This window comes from Diabrotica virgifera, chromosome 2 (genome assembly GCF_917563875.1).
Source record: "Diabrotica virgifera virgifera chromosome 2, PGI_DIABVI_V3a".
Classification (NCBI taxonomy): Eukaryota; Metazoa; Arthropoda; class Insecta; order Coleoptera; family Chrysomelidae; genus Diabrotica; species Diabrotica virgifera.
In genome coordinates this window covers 78,741,496-78,762,846 of record NC_065444.1, presented here as the reverse complement: position 1 = coordinate 78,762,846, position 21,351 = coordinate 78,741,496, and the positions used below count along the sequence as shown (strand labels likewise).

Sequence of the window (21,351 nt, the reverse complement as noted above, 5' to 3'; positions counted from 1 at the left end):
TGAAAACGTATGGAAGAACAAATATCCAAATACTGAAAGCAAAGTCAAAATATATAAAACAATAATACAATAATACCTATTATAACATATGCGGCAGAAACAAGACCCGACACAAATAGAACGTTACAAATGATGAATTGATGAGAACAGTGGGTCAGACAGAAACGAAGATATTGCCGATATTGGAACAAACATATAAAGATAATGGAGGACAGCAGACTCGTCAGAAGCGCAAAAACGACTAACCCAGTAGGTAAGAGACCACAGGGTAGACCACCAAAACGATGGCGAGAATGCTGGACCTCATCGTTCGGGGAAGACTTGATGGCAATGAACAGGCAGTAGCCTACTACTAGCATGACCGATTATGATAGAAAGAAGAAGAAGAAGTTTACTGTAATATTGTAAGCTTGCATAAGAGATAGTGTTTCGAACGACGCGACGTCAAAAATCAAACCATTTGTGCGTTAATGACATGCTAAACTGGTGAAACAATTGCTTTTTAACAAATAAACTGGTATTCAGGAAAAAATTAGAACCACGTACCTTCCGTCATTGAAAAGTTTCCTATCTGTCGAGCTACTGCCCAGAACCGTGCGACAGTTAACGTCCAAATGCATTGAGTAAATATTTACAGTGTGTTCTTACGTTTTTAAATAGCTAGAGTAAAAATAAAGGTCTAAAAAAAGACCCGTTCATACGTCAGCCAAAATTCTGTAAGGTGTTAGTTGTGATGCTTAATTTTGTAGTTTGGAGTTTGTACTGTATGACAAAGGATGAAAGTTGAAATTGCTACACGGTTCCTGAATTTGGCCTATTTTATTGATCAATCATTATATCATCGCTGACTGCGTATTCAACTTGTTATTATTTAGTTCCTTCAAAACTATTAGTGAATCTTTCCATTCAAGGTATATACTGATGGCCAAAAAATGCGACTTTGTATCCGGTTATTTATTTGGATCAAAAGTATTTCTTTGTAAGCCTTTTCTAAAAATATGTATATGTGACAAATTTTTACCTCGCTATTTTTTCTGTAACTGAGGTTTTTCTCTTTTTTTTTCGAAAAAACCAAAAAGATAATAAAGTTTAAAAATGTATACCATTTTTATTCAGTTGCAATGCGAAGGCAAAACAATCTTACTTTTCAATTAGAATACGGAGTGAAATCCAGCTCTCTGAATCGCGATTTTCGATTCTCCATATCTTCCATATGGAGAACAAGCCTGCGCTCTCTCCGATGAGATTCCAATTAGAATCGAAACTCGCGATTCAGAGAGCTGGATTTCACTCCGTATTCTAATTGAAAAGTAAGATTGTTTTGCCTTCGCATTGCAACTGAATAAAAATGGTATACATTTTTATTTTATAGTCGTATTACTCCGTAGAGTAACTAGGTGCATTTTCCGTTGGAACTTTACCAAGCTGCAGACGGGGGGATGTGAACTTCATAGTGTAGAATTCCTTCTCTTTGTCTTCACTGCAGCATCCATTTGGCTTGCAAATTGTAGAAGCCTTGGAGGTGTCACCAGGGAAGTTTACCAATAGGTTTAAGTTACCAATAAGTTTTTCAATTTATAAATCTTTTAGTAATATTTTTAATATTTTCAATATTATTAATGTTACTATTAGGATTGAAAAACTTCATCTTTCATAATAAAGTTTATTTCTGTGTATTTAACTTTAGTTTATTTATAATTTTTAGTCATTTTGGATTGTTTTGATTTACCCAAAAATTTAAAATGCCAAGAGTTCGCGGTCGTTGGCAATTTCATCATAATTTAATTCGAAAAAGGACGCATTGTAGGCATGAAAGAGACCGGTTTTGGTTTAAGGGTAATTTCACGAAGTAGGGCCCTATTCACATGCGGATCTGTCCGGCGGATATGTCGGACGGACAAATCCGTTGTTAGCTATATACAGGCAGATGTGTCTTTAGACAAATTCATTGGTGCTACACATTCACAGACAAATCTCTCAGTTCTACTGGTTCCCGCGTTGTGTGTTTACCTGTTTCCCACTGTGCTATGAATAATAAAAGCAACCATAGGCGTAACCAGGGGGGGTTTTGGGGGTTGTAACCCCCCCCATTGGGATGTACTTTGAGCTCTATACGCTTAACACCATAGCCCTCAGAGACCTTCCAGTAGTTGTAACCCCCCCCTTTCAGGTAGTTGTAACCCCCCCCTTAGGATCATCCTGGTTACGCTTATGAAAGCAACTAGCAATAATTCGAGGCTATATATAGTTTTGTTTGATGACAGAAAGAAAAAAGACTTGATGTGTCCGTATATAGATGACCCAGTTCTCTTACTCTTCCTCATTTTTCTTGACTCACGTCGAAATCCAGTACGCAAGGAATCGCTACTTTCTTTCTTACATACTTTACAACTTCATCTGGGCAAAGGACCTAGCCGGGTAAGATGATGAAAACTGCCCCCAACTCGATTCGAATTCCATATAGGTCACCGTTTAGCATATATAGTGAAATTCACTTTCTGAAATTTTTAGCCCCCTAGGTGGTCATGTGACCCACCTAGAGCCTAATTAGGGTTTTTATGTTTCTATTTTTTATCTCAGCCGCATCGAGAACTAGCGAAAAACTTAAAATAAAAAAGTTGTAAGCATTAAAAAGTTCTGTCCGAAAATTCTTTTTTTTTTTAATTTTTGGCGGAAAATTTAAATTTAGAACGATTTTAAAATTTTAAATGAGTATAAAAAAATAATTAAGACATTCGTTTTCGCGAAAAAAATATATAACGTATATTTTTGCATAATGTTTCACCCTGAATTTTTTCAAATTTTTAAAATTGGTGAAACGCACCTTTGAAAATAAAAAAAACCGCATTTTTTCGGTTTTTGTTTTTTTCGTTTTTTGATACAATTTTATACATGTTTTTCAAAAAAGGTAACACCGTCACTAGAATAGGTAAAAAACTGAAAAATAATTGGGGTTTGTTTAATAAAAACTTTTTGTAATGCCATCCATTTTCAAGATACAGGGCGTTGAAAAAAACAAAATTTTACACATTTTTTACGATTTTGCCGAAACTACTGGCAACATTGTAATAAAACTTGGCAAATTTTAAGAGGTAGTTATTGTGCACGTTTGACATACATTAAGGATTTGATATTCATCATTGGCGCGCATAGGGGTAATGGTCTGAACTTTTCAAAGAAAAAAAGATAGTACGCCACTGACATATTTCAAATTAACAATCATTTTTGAATTCCTCGTTCAATTTTCGATAAAAAAACTATCTTCTTATTTTTTTCATACGACGCGCCGTTTTGCTGCAAAAAATAAAATATCTTAACGCTTCCAAAGTATTCGAATTAGCTTTTATAATGGATTTACGAGTTTATGTACAGTAGGAAAAAGAAAGAATACCCATGAACGAACATATAAAACACGCTGTATTTTCCTGTCACCGTGTCACACAAAAAATTGGCCAGCGCAAGTACATGTAATAATTATTGTTACATGTACTTGCTGCACTGGACAATTTTCTTTGTGACACGGTGACAGGAAAATACAGCGTGTTTTATATGTTAGTTCATGGGTATTCTTTCATTTTTCCGACTGTAGATGTAGAAACTAATAGAAGTTCGAATACTTTGTAAGGGTTAAGATGTTTTATTCTTTGAATAAAAATGGCGCGTCGTATGAAAAAATAGGAAGATGGATTTTTTGTCACAAATTAAACGAGGAATTCAAAAACGATTGTTAATTTGAAATATGTTAGTGGCGTACTATCTTTTTTCTTTAAAAAGTTCAGACCATTACCCTATGCGCGCCAATGATAAATATAAAATTCTTAATTGTATGTCAAAAAATGCACAACAACTACCTCTTAAAACTCGCCAAATTTTATTACAATGTTGCCGGTAGTTTCGGCAAAATCGTAAAAAATGTGTAAAATTTTGTTTTTTTCAACGCCCTGTATCTTGAAAATGGATGGCATTACAAAAAGTTTTTATTAAACAAACCCCAATTATTTTTCAGTTTTTTACCTATTCTAGTGACGGTGTTACCTTTTTTGAAAAACATGTATAAAATTGTATCAAAAAACGAAAAAAAACCGAAAAAATGCGGTTTTTATTTTCAAAGGTGCGTTTCACCAATTTTAAAAATTTGAAAAAATTAAGGGTGAAGCATTATGCAAAAATATACGTTATATATTTTTTTCGCGAAAATGAATGTCTTAATTATTTTTTTATACTCATTTAAAATTTTAAAATCGTTCTAAAATTGAAATTTTCCGCCAAAAATTAAAAAAAAATTTGGACAGAACTTTTTAAAGCTTACGACTTTTTTATTTAAAGTTTTTCGCTAGTTCTCGATGCGGCTGAGATAAAAAATAAAAACAAAAAACCCTAATTAGGCTCTAGGTGGGTCATATGACCACTTAGGGGGCTAAAAATTTCAGAAAGTGAGTTTCACTATATAAGCTAAACGGTGCCCTATATAGAATTCGAATCGAGTTGGGGGCAGTTTTCATCATCTTACCCGGCTAGGCCCATCTTGGCACATTTCAACTAATTCTTCATATGTGTTTTTCGCAATTGCCTGTTGCAATATTCTTTACTTTTTACATTCCACAAGCATGGCTTCAACTTATACAACAAAATAAAACGCTCCCAAAATACTTTCTTATCCGCGAATAATTCAACAATATTGATACAAATTCAACAGGTACTCTTGGTCCGGGGAACAAATCCTCGGAACTATTCATACACTCGCGTATATACGCGTATGTCTGGCTCGCTGTCCGTGTTCGTCGTCTTGAACCACAGACGGCGAGCAAGACACATACGGCGTACGCACGGATACACACATGCGGAACTGTCCAAAGGATCTGTCCGTCGGACATATCCGCATGTGAATAAGGCCCTTTTTAGAGTATGGAGGATTTGGACGTTCTAGAATATTGCAAGACCGTGATTTGCGGCATCTTAAAACGTCTACACACTCCATGACAAGACCTCTTGACACGAAAGAATTCCCCGACCATTATTGTCGGGGTCAGCTCTACACACGTTCCGACCAAACTATGTGACAAATCGTAAAATTATTATTTTACTTACATTTTTTCTAAACATAATGTGTGGTTTTAATTTCTAACGTCATAACTGGGAATACAAAAATTGCAACGTTTTAAAATATACAGCTCCAAGTAGTAAATTCTCATAGTTAACACGTCATTTGTGTATAAATAGATCATTAAAATTAATAGCCCGACCCGACCGTCAGGATGTTGGAATAGCAAAACCACCCGACCAAATCCGCCAGTCTGACTGTCAGGCCTATTTCATAGTTTAAGACTTCGGTCGTCACGACAAACGGTCGTAACGACAGTTAGTCGTACATTCCATTAGTCCAATACAGAAATGTACAGAGCTTTTCTCACAGGACGACCACGACTAACTGTCGTGGCGTTGCTCCTCGCCTGTCTTCCAATGTCCCTGCAATGGACGACGGTCGTGTCGTGCCGTGCTATCAATGAACCACGGGCATAAATTAGTGCTTCCATACTTAACGACAGTTAGTCGTGTAGTACCAGTGAATCCAGTGGCACGTACATAATGGCAGACAATATAGATGGGGAATTTTTAATTGCACTGGTACAAAGTAGACCAGTATTGTGGGACAAAACTGTTGATGTGTATAAAGACAGAAATGCGACAAGGAATGCATGGCGTGAAGTTTTAGTGGAGGTTAACCCTGATTTTGAAAACTTAGAGGACCAGGAGAAAACTAAGTTTGGTAAGTTGTACTTACTTTATTTTACATTTAAAGTTTACCTACTCGTAGATTACAAACCTGAATTTTTTAGCCCATTTATTTCCAACGTTATGTAAACGTAACATTTTTAATTGTATTATTTTTAATGTATTACTACTTGAATAACATTTTTATTGCTACATTTTATTTAAAACAGAACATAAAGTACAAATCTAATAAAATATTTTGAAATAATTATGGCATGTAATGTAATACGCATAAAGATAAAGACAAGAAGACGAAGAAGAAGAAGTATTTTGATAACGATTTCCGAAGTGGAAATTGAAACGTCAAATAAACTTAATCATAAAATAAAATTGTGGCTTATTCCCAACTAAAATAGTAAATTACATAAGAGACCACAAGAAAATAGCTTCAGAACAATTATTATTTTTTATGTTATTTAATTACAAAAGATTATTTATAATTAGGATTTTTAGAAAAAAATGCTTATTTTAAAGATATGTTGCTTATCTTTGTTCATTTTACTTCTTATGATAAACTATAGTGAAATTTCATGTTACTTCCTGTCTTAAGCAAAATTCTATGAAGTATACAGAGCTATAATAGAACTCTAATAATTCAATAAATCATAAGAATTTTAATCCCTTAGGCTTAGGAGATAAGCGGGAAAACCCATCGTTATACCTGCAATGTAATAAACTAATATTTGTCTGCAGAAAGCCCAAATTTATTATATTGTTGTAAAATAGTACCGGCACATTTGTTTAAATTTAAGTACGCACCAATCATATCTGCAGATGTTCAAAGTACTTTTTCTACGTATAAATAATATATTATGTATTGTATAAATAATAAATTTTTGCCCGATTCATTTACGCCCTGTGCTCTCTACGACAATAAGATAAATACTGTCGTAAAGTGTGAAAGTCCGATGAGCACAGCACGACAAACGGTCGTACGACCGTTTGTCGTGACGACCAAAGTCGTAAAGTATGAAATAGACCTCTCAGGATGACTTATTGTTGTCGTGCGACACGCCTACATACGCTTCAACAGTCAGACCCAACGTTGTCAGCCCAGACAGTCAGGTGGTTTGGTCAGAGCGTGTGTAGACGTTTTTTAGAGTGATTTTTAAACTTTTTGCTCTCGGAAATAGACGGGACAGACAAATAGACCCTGGGGCAACCGCCCTTATCACTAAACATGGTCGTACCAACTCAGAAACCTTCGTGGGCTCATGCACAACAACTTTGCAGATCATCACGTGATCAAATACATAATTTACCATTCTATAAAGGACATATGACATACATACAAACATTTTTAATTATATAGATGAGGAACTCTATCAAACGCTATGGAGAAATCCATAAAAAGTAAATTTCAAGACCGTTCTGCAAGTCATCAATAATTTTAGATATACATAAATATAATAGGATTTAATTCAGTATTTCTACCAACACAGTATCCAACTTATTAACAAAGTCGTGAGTTTATTTTTATTGTAAGCGTGACAAGATCTCGAGAAAATGATCTAGGGTAGAGAATTTTATACTAGAAACTTTTTTACATAAATTAAAAGAAATATTTGTAGTTTGTTTATAATTTACTATTTTTATTGGAAATTAACCACAATTTTAGTTTAAAATATGTTTATTGTTTTCTCCATTAAAATTTGCTGAAAACCTTAAATTATCCATGTCTGTCTGTTCTTCCATAAACATAACTCCTCCGTTATCAGGGCAAATCAGGTGTCAAATGAAAAATGAAAGATTATAACCCAAAAATAGTATCTATTAAAGGAGAGAAATTTGACCTCGGACTTCCGGTTTCAGATTAGCAACCGGAAGTACTGTTTTAAATTCGCCGAAATAGTACAAGCGATATATTATTCGACGCGCCTTAGTAAGATGAGAACAAATATATACTTCCAGTTTCATGCCTGTTTGTCCGTCCGTCTGTCTGTCCACGAACACAACGCCTACGCTATTAGAGCAGATAAAATGACACATGAGCTGTCGAATGAAAGTTAATGACTCAAAGATGGTAATAAAAGTGAAAAATTTGACGTAGGACTTCCGGTTCTAGAGTTTTAACCGAAAGTACTGTTTTAAAGTCTCCGAAATAGTACAAGCGGCATATTATTCGACGCGCCCTAGCATGACAAGAACAAATTTATATACTTCCAGTTTTTATACCACTTCCGGTTAAAATGTTGTAACCGGAAGGGCCACATTGTAGTCGCAGAAAAATACACGTGATACAATATAAATTTACGCGTATTGAAAAGTTACTCAAAAATTACTCAAAATGAGTAAAATCGTATTTCAATCGACACAAAGTTGTACGAAGAGTTCACATATCGACTTCCGGTTTTAATTCCGGTCACATTGGGTGAAAACCTAGGACTTACGAATTACGAAGTCCAATAATCGATTTCATAATTAATTAGTTATGAAGTCCAAATTGGTTAATTCCCAATAGACATAGTATAAATTACATTAAAATGCCGCAAGAGAATAGCTTCAGAACAATATGAGTTTTTTTCTGAAATAGTCTAAGAGCTAGTGAACCCTCCGACTAATGGTCTTCCTGTAAGGCTAGAGATTTGTATAGTACTAATTCATAGCACAACGAGACTAAAAACCATGATCTGGCAGGCATCAGCCCTGCACCCTGCACGTGTATCTACCAGGTGAATCGAAAAGTGCATAGTTTAGGGGAAAATAAACTTTCTCCTGTAAAGTTTAAATTTAAGTATGTGTTTGAGTAAGTCATTTAGAAGAAATGTGTACAATGACAGGCGATTCTGAACAGCATAAGACCTTGCCAGGCGAGGGGAAAGATTAGGAAAATTATTTTTTTTTGTATCAACAAAGTTTTTTTATATTTTTTGAATCATTACAAACAGAAAAGGTCTTTAGTGACTTTTCTCTTAGATTAATAGTTTTTGACATATAAGCGATTAAAAATTTAAAAACTGCGAAATCGGCCATTGTTAACTCAAAAACACAAAAACTATGTGAAAAACTGAAAATTTCAATGTTGCCAAGGTAGGTAGATATTCTTTAAACATCGATTGATGAAATCCCGAAGAGTATTTTGCAATACAATATCGAAAACCCCTTTGTTTTTTATTTGCTAATCAAGCGGGCGCGACACTGTAGTATAAGTGAGGACGTTTGAGTTTGCATAAATTCATTATCACGAGAATGGGCAAATTTGAAGACAAATCCTCAGACAGGTCAATTTTTATTTTTAAATTGGGCCTTTTTGGCGTATATATATATATATATATATATATATATATATATATATATATATATATATATATATATATATATATAAATAATACTGGTGACGTCATCCATCTTTGCGTGATGACGTAATCGATGATTTTTTTGAATGGGACTAGGGGTTGTGTGATAGCTCATTTGAAAGGTTATTTAATTCTCTATTCAGTAATATAAATGTTAACATAATTATTTATACAGAGTGTGCAAAAAATTTTTCTTCTTTTTATGTAAATTAATTTAATAAATATTTTTTTGTTTACCCTGTATAAATAATTATGTTAATTAAAAATGTATACCATTTTTATTCAGTTGCAATGCGAAGGCAAAACAATCTTATTTTTCAATTAGAATACGGAGTGCAGTCCAGTCCCTTGAACCGCGATTTTCGGCTCTTATTGGAGCCTTCATCGGAAGGAAAGTAGGCACTGTTCTCCATATTTTAACTGATTCGTATCGAGAGGTTCTCCCACCCATTGCAACTGAAGTGATGATAGTAGGTGGCTAGCGGGCATTGAAAGACGAAGTAGTTTTCAATCCTAATAGTAAATTATTAATATTGCAAATATTAAAAATATTACTAAAAGATTTTTAAATTGAAAACTTATTGGTACACTTCCCTGGTGACACCTCCAAGACTTCTACAATTTGCAAGTCAAATGGATGCTGCAGTGAAGACGAGAGGGAAGGAATTCTACACTATGCAATTCACATCCCCCGTCTGCAGCTGGTAAAGTTCCAACGGAAAAATGCACCTAGTTACTCTACGGAGTAATACGACTATAAAATAAAAATGTATACCATTTTTATTCAGTTGCAATGCGAAGGCAAAACAATCTTACTTTTCAATTAGAATACGGAGTGCAGTCCAGTCCCTTAAAATAATAAGTCTCCAATAAGAGCCGAAAATCGCGGTTCAAGGGACTGGACTGCACTCCGTATTCTAATTGAAAAGTAAGATTGTTTTGCCTTCGCATTGCAACTGAATAAAAATGGTATACATTTTTATTTTATAGTCGTATTACTCCGTAGAGTAACTAGGTGCATTTTTCCGTTGGAACTTTACCAGCTGCAGACGGGGGATGTGAATTGCAAAGTGTAGAATTCCTTCCCTCTCGTCTTCACTGCAGCATCCATTTGACTTGCAAATTGTAGAAGTCTTGGAGGTGTCACCAGGGAAGTGTACCAATAAGTTTTCAATTTAAAAATCTTTTAGTAATATTTTTAATATTTGCAATATTAATAATTTACTATTAGGATTGAAAACTACTTCGTCTTTCAATGCCAGATGGCGCTAGCCACCTACTATCATCACTTCAGTTGCAATGGGTGGGAGAACCTCTCGATACGAATCAGTTAAAATATGGAGAACAGTGCCTACGTTCCTTCCGATGAAGTCTCCAATAAGAGCCGAAAATCGCGGTTCAAGGGACTGGACTGCACTCCGTATTCTAATTGAAAAGTAAGATTGTTTTGCCTTCGCATTGTAACTGAATAAAAATGGTATACATTTTTATTTTATAGTCGTATCACTCCGTAGAGTAACTAGGTGCATTTTTCCGTTGGAACTTTACCAGCTGCAGACGGGGGATGTGAATTGCATAGTGTAGAATTCCTTCCCTCTCGTCTTCACTGCAGCATCCATTTGACTTGCAAATTGTAGAAGTCTTGGAGGTGTCACCAGGGAAGTGTACCAATAAGTTTTCAATTTAAAAATCTTTTAGTAATATTTTTAATATTTGCAATATTAATAAGTATGTTAATGTTTAGGTATATTACTGAATAGAAAATTAAATAACGTTTCAAATGAGCTACCACACAACCCCTACTCTCATTTAAAAAAAATCATCGATTACGTCATCACGCCCAGATGGATGACGTCACTAATATTATATATATATGCCAAAAAGTCCTAATTTAAAAATAAAAATCGACCTGTCTGAGGATTTCCCTTCAAATTTGCCCATTCTCGAGATACTGAATTTTTGCAAACTCAAACGTCCTCACTTATACTACAGTGTCGCGCCCGCTTGATTAGCAATTAAAAAACAAAGGAGTTTTAAATATTACCTATATTGCAAAAAACTTTTCGGGATTTCATTAATCGATGTTTAAAGATTATCTACCTATCTTGGCAACATTGAAATTTTCAGTTTTTCACAAAGTTTTTGAGTTAAATATGGCCGATTTCGCAATTTTTAAATTTTTAATCGCTTATATGTCAAAAACTACTAACCTAAGAGAAAAGTCACTAAAGACCTTTTCTGTTTGTAATGATTCAAAAAACATAAAAAACTTTGTTCGATGCAAAAAAATAATTTTAGGAAAAAACCCTAATCTTTCCCCTCGCCTGGCAAGGTCTTATGCTCTTCAGAATCGCCTGTCATTGTACACATTTCTTCTAAATGACTTACTCAAACACATACTTAAATTTAAACTTTACAGGAGAAAGTTTATTTTTCCCCTAAACTATGCACTTTTCGATTCACCTGGTAGATACACGTGCAGGGCTGATGCCTGCCAGGTCATGGTTTTTAGCCTTGGTGTGCTATGAATTGTCACTATACAAATGTCTAGCCTTACAGGAAGACCGTTACTCGGAGGGTTCACTAGCTCTTAGACTAAAAAGACTTGTAAGTTTATCGCACCTCTGACTCCGCCACCACTGTCTTTTGAAATACCTTCAAACAATAATTTATCCACGAAGAATTAATTAAAAATAATATAAAACATGGTTAATTTACTTTCTTATGTAAGTAGATTCAATGCCACTTTCATATTTTGCACCCACCCAGTATAAATCAGCAATTCCCGATTCCTGCAGATAAAAATGGCGAGTCATAATCGTTGATGGGTAATTTATAAAAGTGCTAGCTAGTCCATTTACTCACGGTACAATATTGCAAAACCTCCAAATTTTAAAGAACCGCTTGGATTGACATGAAGTTTGGCATACACATAGCTGATATGTCAAAGAAAAAAAGTGATATTTTGTTGATGTGTGCTTTTGCCCTGGGGATGAGTACCATCCTTTCTCGGGTGTGAAAAAATATACGTTTAAAATAAGTCCTGATATGGATAAACTGACTAATTCTAAGCAACTTTTGTTCTATAGCGTTTTTTCATAAAGTTAATACTTCTTGAGATATTTGTGAGTGGATATGTTCATTTTTCAACAAATAAAAAAAACAGGTTTTTGGACGGTTTTTGCAAATAACTCAAAAAGTAAGATTTGATCGAAAAAAACATTCTTTCTTAGCAAAAATATAGCTTATATAAAATGAAAAAAAAAGGTGTAAGTACAAGGTCTCTAAACCTAGTAGAAGCAGAGTTCTAGCAAATGAAAAATAGGTTCATACTCGTCAAATCTAAATCAAATATTTCAACGTGAAATAATCAAAAAATGAAGCAATTTTTGTGGAGAACCCATTAAAACTTTTTTAAAGTATTTAAAAAATGCTTTATTTTTGTTTTTCAAAAAAGTTTCTATTATCCAAAGTAAACAAGTTACACTCAAAAGAAAATTGGTCCCTTTTTTTTGGTAAAAAATCGTGAAAAGTGAAAATCACCTCCAAATGAAATTATTAATCGTTACCGCTTCACAAGTTGCTTTACTCGTGTACCTAACCTATACATTGTTTAATAATATACGGGGTGTCCAGAAACTCTACCGACAAACTAGGACAGGAGATTCTTCAGGTAATTTTAAAACAATTTAACCCTATTCACCAAATCCGAAAATGCTTCCTAAGGGAGCTAGAGCTCTTTGAAGATGGCGTCTTGTAATTAGTTTTTCTTAAATACTTCCAGAACGCTTCTAGTTAAAAAAAACAAAAGTGGTAGGCATATTTATCTTCCAGAGATAAATCGATTCCATACATTGCGAGTTTATAGTAGCGATCATAGGCGTCCGTTTTGGGTAGGGCAACGGTTATTTTATCGTATAACTTTTTTGTCTTTAAATTTTAAGCATTTTCACTTTGGATTATTAAATTGTGAGCTATGCTAGTACTAAAAGGTACTCTTGAATTAAGTCGGTAGGACTTTCTAGAAAAATCGATTAGTAAATTTTTCGTCTCTTGAATTAAAAAAAATTGAAAAAAATTAAAAAAAAAACGGTGTATTTTACCAACTTAAAGCAGGAGTATCTTTTACTACTAGAATACCTCATAATTTAATAATCTAGTATCAAAAATGCCTAAAAATTAAAGACAAAAAAGTTATGCGATAAAATAACCGTTGGCCTACCCGAAACCGACGCATATGATTGATACTAGAAATTCGCAATTAATGAAATCGATTCATCTCTGGAATATAATTAAACGTACAAGTTTTCGTTTTTCCAAATAGTTTTTTTTTAATTTTTTTTTTATTTAAAAAACGAAAAATTTTCAAATCGATTTTTCTAGAAAACTGTATATCCTATCGACTTAAAACAAGAGTACCTTTTAGTACAAAAATACCTCACGATTTAATAATACAGAGTCAAAAATGCTTAAAAGTTAAAGACAAAAAAGTTATGCGATAAATTAACTGTTGACGTACCCAAAACGGACGCCTATGACCGGTACTAGAAATTTGTAATGGATGGAATCGACTTATCTCTGGAAGATAAATAAGTATACCAATTTTTGTTTTTCTTAATAAAAGCGTTCCGGAGGTATCTAAGAAAAACTAATTACCAGACGCCATCTTCAAATAGCTCTAGCTCCCTTAGGTAGCGTTTTCGGACTAAGTGAATTGGTTTAAATTGTCTTAAATTATCTGAGGAATCTCCTGTATTCGTTTGTCGGTAGAATTTCTGGACACCCTGTATATATGATCTGTAAGTTTCATCGGTCAAAGTGCTTATTTTTGTAAGGGCTTGAAGGACTCAGTAATCACGAGTGTACCTATGCAAATTTTGAACAGCCGTATCTTAACCAATTTTTGTCGTACAGAAAATAAAAAAAAAACCAAATATTCAAAAAAGTAAAACCTACGTTTTTTTTTTCTGTTTGATAATTTTGGTATCACTAATAATTTTTAAGTTATTTTGAAAAAAAGCAAAATTAAAAACAATTTAAGTATATTCAAATGGGAAATAAGCCACAATTTTACCTAAAAATGATTTTATTAACGTTTCGACGCCCAAGTCGGGTGTCGTTGTCAAAATACAAAATAATATTAAATAAACAAAAATGTTGTTGCTTAGTAAAAAATTCTTCTAATAATTTATTTAATCTGACTCATTTATATCGGTAATTCAGACACGTATTATACATTTTAAAGTAGACGACTTTAAAAATGATATTGCCAATATTGATGAGTTGCGTTCCTGGGACGACTTTACTAAAAGATATATACATAGCATGTGATCTGTCTTTAAAAAGACAACCAAATGCAACGGTGGTACTGAAATTCTCGCGTTAGAGATTCCATAGTAAATCACGAGGGAAAACCAGGAAAAATCTCGTGATACTATCCCGACATCGCAAGTATTTGGGTTTACATTTAGTTTACTCCCAAAAATAGCCACAAGAAAATAGCTTCAGAACAACATTAAAAACAATTTATTTAAAACCAATTTTTTTCAAAAATAAGCACTTTGAATCAGTGAAACTTACAGATCATATAAATAATACATAAAAGCAACTTGCAAAGCGGTAACGATTAATTTCGTTTAAGATGGTAATTAGGGGTGATTTTCCCGATTTCTTTTTACCAAAAAAGGGACCAACTTTATTTTGAGCGTAACTTGCTTACTTTTAATGCCAGAAACTGTTTTAAAAAACAAAAATGAAGCTTTTTTCTACAAGTGTAAGTTTTACTTTTAATATAATTTAAAATAATATCAAAAATAAAACTATTGGGACGAATCTTCTGGTTACTAACCAAAAATAAGACGGCTCTTGTTTTCGTTTTCTTCTTCTTCAGGTGCCATCTCCGCTACGGAGGTTGGCAATCATCATAGCTATTTTAATTTTTGAGGCAGTAGCTCTAAATAGTTGTTTTGAGCTGCATCCAAACCATTCTCTGAGGTTCTTCAGCCATGAAATTCGTCTTCTGCCGATGCTTCTTCTGCCATCTATCTTTCCCTGCATTATGAGTCGCAGGATGCCATACTTCTCGCCCCGCATCACATGTCCGAGGTACTGTAGTTTTCTTTCTTTAATTGTAAGTTCAACTTCCTTCTCTTTACCTATTCTTCTCAGTACTTCATTGTTCGTAACTCTATCTACCCAGGAAACCCTCATAATTCTTCTATACGTCCACATTTCAAAGGCGTTAAGTCGTCTCATTGTCTCTACATTTAACGTCCATGATTCCAGTCCATAGTATAGTACACTATATACGTAACATTTTGTTAGGCGTACTTTAAGAGCTAATGTTAAATCTTTGCTACATAGGACCTTTTTCATTTTCATAAAATTAGAACGTGCTTTCTCGATTCTGACTTTGATTTCTGCAGTGTAGTCATTATTTTCGGTTATAAGTGTCCCTAGGTAAGTGTACTTTTTTACTCTTTCGATCTGCTGGCCCTCTACTATCAAGATTTCGTTAGTATTATGGTTGTTTTTACTAATTTTCATAAACTTTGTCTTTTTGATATTGAGAGAGAGTCCGTACTCCCTACTACACCTTACTATTTTACTCATGAGTATTTGCACGTCTTGTAAATTATCGGCTATTATTACTGTATCATCTGCATATCTGATGTTGTTAACTAAGACTCCATTTACTCTTATGCCGACTGTTTCATCTTCCAGAGTTTCTCGCATTACCTCTTCAGAATAAGCGTTAAATAATAGAGGTGATAGTATGCAGCCTTGCCTGACTCCTCTCTTTATTTCCATTTCTTCAGATGTTTCTGTTTCAATTCTTACTATTGCTCGCTGATTGTAATAGAGATGTGTTATTAGTCTTAAATCTCTTTCATCTAGGTTTTTAGTTTTTAGAATTTCCATGAGTCGGTCATGTTTTACTTTATCAAACGCTTTATTGTAGTCTATAAAACAGACGTAAAGAGAACGGTTAACATCCAAACATCTCTGTGTCAGCACGTTGAAGGAGAATAATGCCTCTCTGGTGCCCATTCCATTGCGGAACCCATATTGAGTGTCACTAATATTACAATAATAATATTTACAACGAAATAATTATTTACTTTTTTTAACACTTTAAAAAAGTTGTAATGAGTTTCCCCCAAAAAGTGCTTCACTTTTTGGTTATTTCACGTTGAAATATTTGATTTGTAATTTGACGAATATGAACCTGTTGTTCATTAGCTACAACTCCGCTTCCACTGGGTCTAGATACCTCACACATACCTACACCATTTTTTTCACTTTTTTATATTTCTGTATTTTTACTAAAAATATTTTGTCGATAAAATACTTACTTTTTGAATTATTTGCGAAAAACCGTCTAAAAACGTGTTTTTTTTTTGTTGAAAAATGAACATATTCACTCGCAAATACTTAACTCGAAAAGTATTGAATAAAAGGGAAAAAATCCTATTAGACCCCATATCGTCACTCCAGCTAGCGAAATTATTCCGATTCGATTTTTTTGCACAAACTTACTCAAAAAGAGGTCCTTATAACATATCCACAGGGTGCCTGGCGGTGCCGTGGTCGAAAAATTAAAACATATTCACAAAATTAATTTTTTCATTTCGAACGATATTTTTTTAGATAAATTGGGTCATTCTGAGCAAAAAAGGTCTCTTGTAATTTTTCTCTGAAATTGATTGTTGTCGAGTTACAATATGGTCATTTTCGCATTTTTCAAATTTCAAATCGCGTGTAACTCGACAAAAATCAATTTTAGAGAAAATTCACAAGAGATCTTTTTTGCTCAGAATGTCCCAAATTATCTAAAAAAATGTTTGAAGTGAAAAAATTATTTTTGTGAATTTGTTTAAACAATTTTTCGACCCCGGCACCCTGTGGATATATTATAAGGACCTCTTTTTGAGTAAGTTTGTGCAAAATAATCGAATCGGAATAATTTCACTAACGGGGGCGACATACATCCTGGACTATAGCGCTAATTGTTAATAATTAAAAATAACAGCTTTGTAATAAAATAATGACAAAAATCTCTTCAGGACCTTGAAGAAGGGGTTTGAAACTTGATTTGGTCACTTTTGAATGTCATAATAATAGTTTCGCATTTTTCGCATTTTTCAAATTTTTAATCGCATATAACACGCCAACAATCAATTTTAGAAAAAAAAATGACAAGATACCTTTTTTGCTCAGAATGACCCAAATTATCTAACAAACATTATTAGAAAGGAAAAATTATTTTTGTAAATTTGTTTAAACAAAATTGTTTAAAAATTTTTCGACCACAGCACTAGACTAAGAGCCGCTATAGGTGAAATTTCTTAATCATTTTAGGCACGATGGGACCCTATAACTTAAATAGTAGAACCTAAAAGAAAGCGTTTGAACACTGTGCCATCACTTTTCAGTGGCACATGCGTCGACAGTGGCGCATCAAACTTTCCACTTATGGACGGGATAAATAAATTAAAAGTTAACAGAAATTTTTTCTATTTTTTTAGTTCTATGTGATTAACACATAGGATTCAGCGTGATTTTAACCCACCATCCCCTTCCCCCTGCCCCCACCATCAAAAACTTCATTTTTCGTTTTTATTTTTTTTGGTGGGATGCAATCAATTTTAAAATTTCAAAAAATTCACACGCATAGCTGAGGCTTTTATAAAACATGCCTATTTTTTATAGACCCATAGGTAGTGTACATAACCTAAAAAAATTTAAAGAAATTTTTTTTTTCAAAAAAGCGTATAACTTTTTTTTAGGAATAGCTGCAGGTCTAATTTTTTCTTAGTCTTGTGTGTTTTATCAAACACTATATTTTTAATTTTTTTCAGATTTTTATGTAAGTCTCCCCACCTTCAGAAATCCGAAAAACTGTTTTTTGGGGGGGTTTTGGGGGATTTTCCCTATTTTATAAACTTCATAATATATCAAATCAATTTTGTTTTTATAGGTTATATGTAACTTGAAGTAACTGAGTCCTTTAGAATATTTAAAAATCAGAAAAACACGTTCAAACCCCCCAAAACCCCATTAAAAAACAGTTTTTTGGATTTTTGAAGGTGACCAGCGTTACAGAAAAATCTGAAAAAAATTATAAATATAGTGTTTGATAATATACACAAGACTGAGAAAAAATTAGATCTGCAGATATCCCCAAAAAAAAGTTATATACCTTTTTCCAAAAAAAATATTTTTTAAATTTTTTGAGGTTATGTACACTCAACCTACAGGTCTATAAAAAATAGACGTGTTTTATAAAAGTCTTAACTATGCGTGTGAATTTTTTGAAATTTTAAAATTGATTGCATCCCACCAAAAAAAAAAATAAAATCGAAAAATAAAGTTTTTGATGGTGGGGGCAGGGAGAAGGGGGTGGTGGGTTATAATTACTATGAATCTTATGTCTTAATCACATAGAACTTAAAAAAATGAAAAAAATTAAATTCTGGTAATGAGGGAGGGTATTTTTAAATTTATGTATCCCGTTCATAAGTGTAAAGTTTGATGCGCCACTGTAGACGCATGTGCCACTGAAAAGTGACGGCACAGTGCTCAAACGTTTTCTTTTAGTTTCTACTATTTAAGTTATAGGGTCCCACCGTGCCTAAAATTATTAAGAAATTTCACCTATAGCGGCTCTTAGTCTACACCGCCCGGCACCCTGTGGATATGTTATAAGAACCTCTTTTTGAGTAAGTTTGTGCCAAAAAAATCGAATCGGAATAATTTCGCTAGTGGGGGCGACGATACAGCCCGGTCTTGAACCAAAGTTGCTTAGAATTAGTCAGTTTATTCATTTCCGGACTTATTTTGAACGTATATGTTTTCAAAGGATGAAGTTTTCGATCCTAATAGCATTATTAATAATATTTAAAAAATATTAAAATATTACTAAAAGATTTTTAAATTGACAACTTATTGGTCCGTTTCCTTGGTAACACCTCCAAGGCTTTTAAAATGTCGAAGCCAAATGGATGCTGAAGCGAAGAAGACAAGAGGGAATTCAAAAAACTTACAATTCACGACCCCGTCTGTTCAGCTGGTAAATTCCAACAGAAAATGAAAATGGACCTAGTTACTCGAAGGAGTATAGACTAATATAAAAATAAAATAAAATTTTTATTTTTAATTCAGTTGCAATGCGAAGGCAAAACAATCTTACTTTTCAATTAGAATACGGAGCGCAGTCCAGTCCTCTGAATCGCGATTTTCGGCTCTTATTGGAGCCTCATCGGAGAGAACGTAGGCTTGTTCTCCATACTCCAACCGATCAGCACCGAGAGCTTTTCCCACCCATTGCAACTGAAGTGAAAATATTAGGCGACTAGAGTCATCTGGCAATTAAAAGATGAAGTTTTCGATCCTAATAGCGTTGACTGATAAATATACTGGAAGATACGAAACTAAATGAGCGTTTATGTACGACACCAGTGGTTTTAGAAACAGATGGCGTTAGCAGCTTTCTAGGTGCGAGATTGAATTTACCTGAGACAACGATGAGACGTATTCAAGTAGCTTTGGTTATCGGAATTTGGGGTCGGTCGGGTCGATCGGATTAAAATAAAAATTATTTAATTCTTTTGATGTATTTAAATTTGAGTTCTCATTCAACGATAACAATGGCAATCTTTAAAATAATTATTGGAGTGTACCTATGTATTACTTTCTAAACTCGTTTTTAAATTAGCAAGAATAATTTTGTAGTTGTAATTTGTCTTCTAATTTGAATTCTTGAAACAAATCATTAAATATTCTAAAGTTTATTTAATAATTTTATATAATATATATAATAATATAATTTATTTAATAAAAAATTTATTTAACGAGAAAAATACTCACTCGGTGATTTTAGATATTGTACATTTCTTATTTGCCTCATAATTTCGATAAAAAATAGGTAGTTATTTTCGTTAATTACAGTCTCTTCTGATAATTGTATATTTTGTTTGGAGATATTGCAAACGTATTTACCTAAATGAAATTGACTTAGTAACCCGCTCGGCCACTTTAAACTCTTCGAGAGAAAAATGGTAAGGACTCATGAATGGTTGCAATCGCGATTTCCAACAATTTCTTCCAAGTTTTTTCATGCCGTCGATATTTTCCGAGTTAGGGGGTAAATAGTGACTAAGTATAATTATTGAATTATTTATTATTAACTTTACTTCTTAAAGGTGCCGTGTATTTCTGCGTAGGCGTCCACCGTGCATTGTATTGTCAGGTGAGATATTAGATAGTCACGATTACATTATTCTATTAAGAGTAATTTCATTAATATCATTTGGCGAATATTACCCAGCCATGACATCTTTTTCTAGACCTCTCTTACCCTCTATATTTCCTTCGAGTTCCAGTTGCCGACAAGTATATCGTTCTCCTCGCAATATGTCCCTAAGTATGTCCATGATATTTTAAGCAATCGGTGCAGGCACCTCATTTCAAAGACTTCAAGTTTGTTAGTGGAGCTGGCTTTTATTATCCATGCTTTCATTACATACAAGAGAACAAGCCAAACGTAACACTTTAGCGTATTGTACATTAGAAAAAATGAAAGAATACCCATGAACGAACATAAAAAACACGCTGTATTTTCCTGTCACCGTGTCACACAAAAAATTGGCCAGCACAGGTACATGTAATAATTATCATTACATGTACTTGCGCTGGGCAATTTTCTTTGCCACATGATGACAGGAAAATACAGCGTGTTTTATATGTTCGTTCATGGGTATTCTTTCATTTTTCCGACTGTATCTCAGGTTGAAACCCAAATTTCAGTGAACAGTCATAAGAGTTTGGACGTCGACATCCCATTGTTTATCAGAGATATTTTTCATTAAGTTGAGCCCGTTTGAGCTGACAGTCGGAGTGAGTGTATATTGTCTTACCAAGATAGACGATTATCCAGTTTTATTCCCAAGAAGTTAATCAATTCTGAATAATTTATTATAAACTCTTTAGGAACTACTTATTAACTTTTGCTCTCAGAACGAATTTCGAATAAACAATACGTTCTTCAGACACAAAGATCAAGAAAAATATACATTCAAAAATACAAGAGCACACAGATCCGATATTGATTATATATTGAAAAACAGAAACATCCATCATTCTCAAGTACTAGACATAAGATGTTTAAGTGCAGCTAATATCGGAAGTGATCACAACCTAGTACTTGGAAAAATCAGAATACATCTAAAAAAAACAGGAAAAAAACCCTATTGAATGTGAGACAAGAATAAAGGTAGAACAG

At 33.5% G+C, this 21,351-nt stretch overlaps 1 protein-coding gene across 1 annotated transcript in view; it reads right to left on the bottom strand.

Moving 5' to 3' along the window:
* LOC114331061 (gephyrin) overlaps positions 1 to 622 on the bottom strand; it is a 69,572-nt gene extending 68,950 nt beyond the window's left edge. Inside the window, exon 1 of the mRNA XM_028280536.2 lies at positions 547 to 622. Coding sequence (XP_028136337.2) covers positions 547 to 556 — 10 coding nt within the window. The 5' untranslated portion in view covers positions 557 to 622. The remainder of the gene's footprint in view (positions 1 to 546) is intronic.
* Between the last annotated feature and the right edge of the window lie 20,729 nt (positions 623 to 21,351).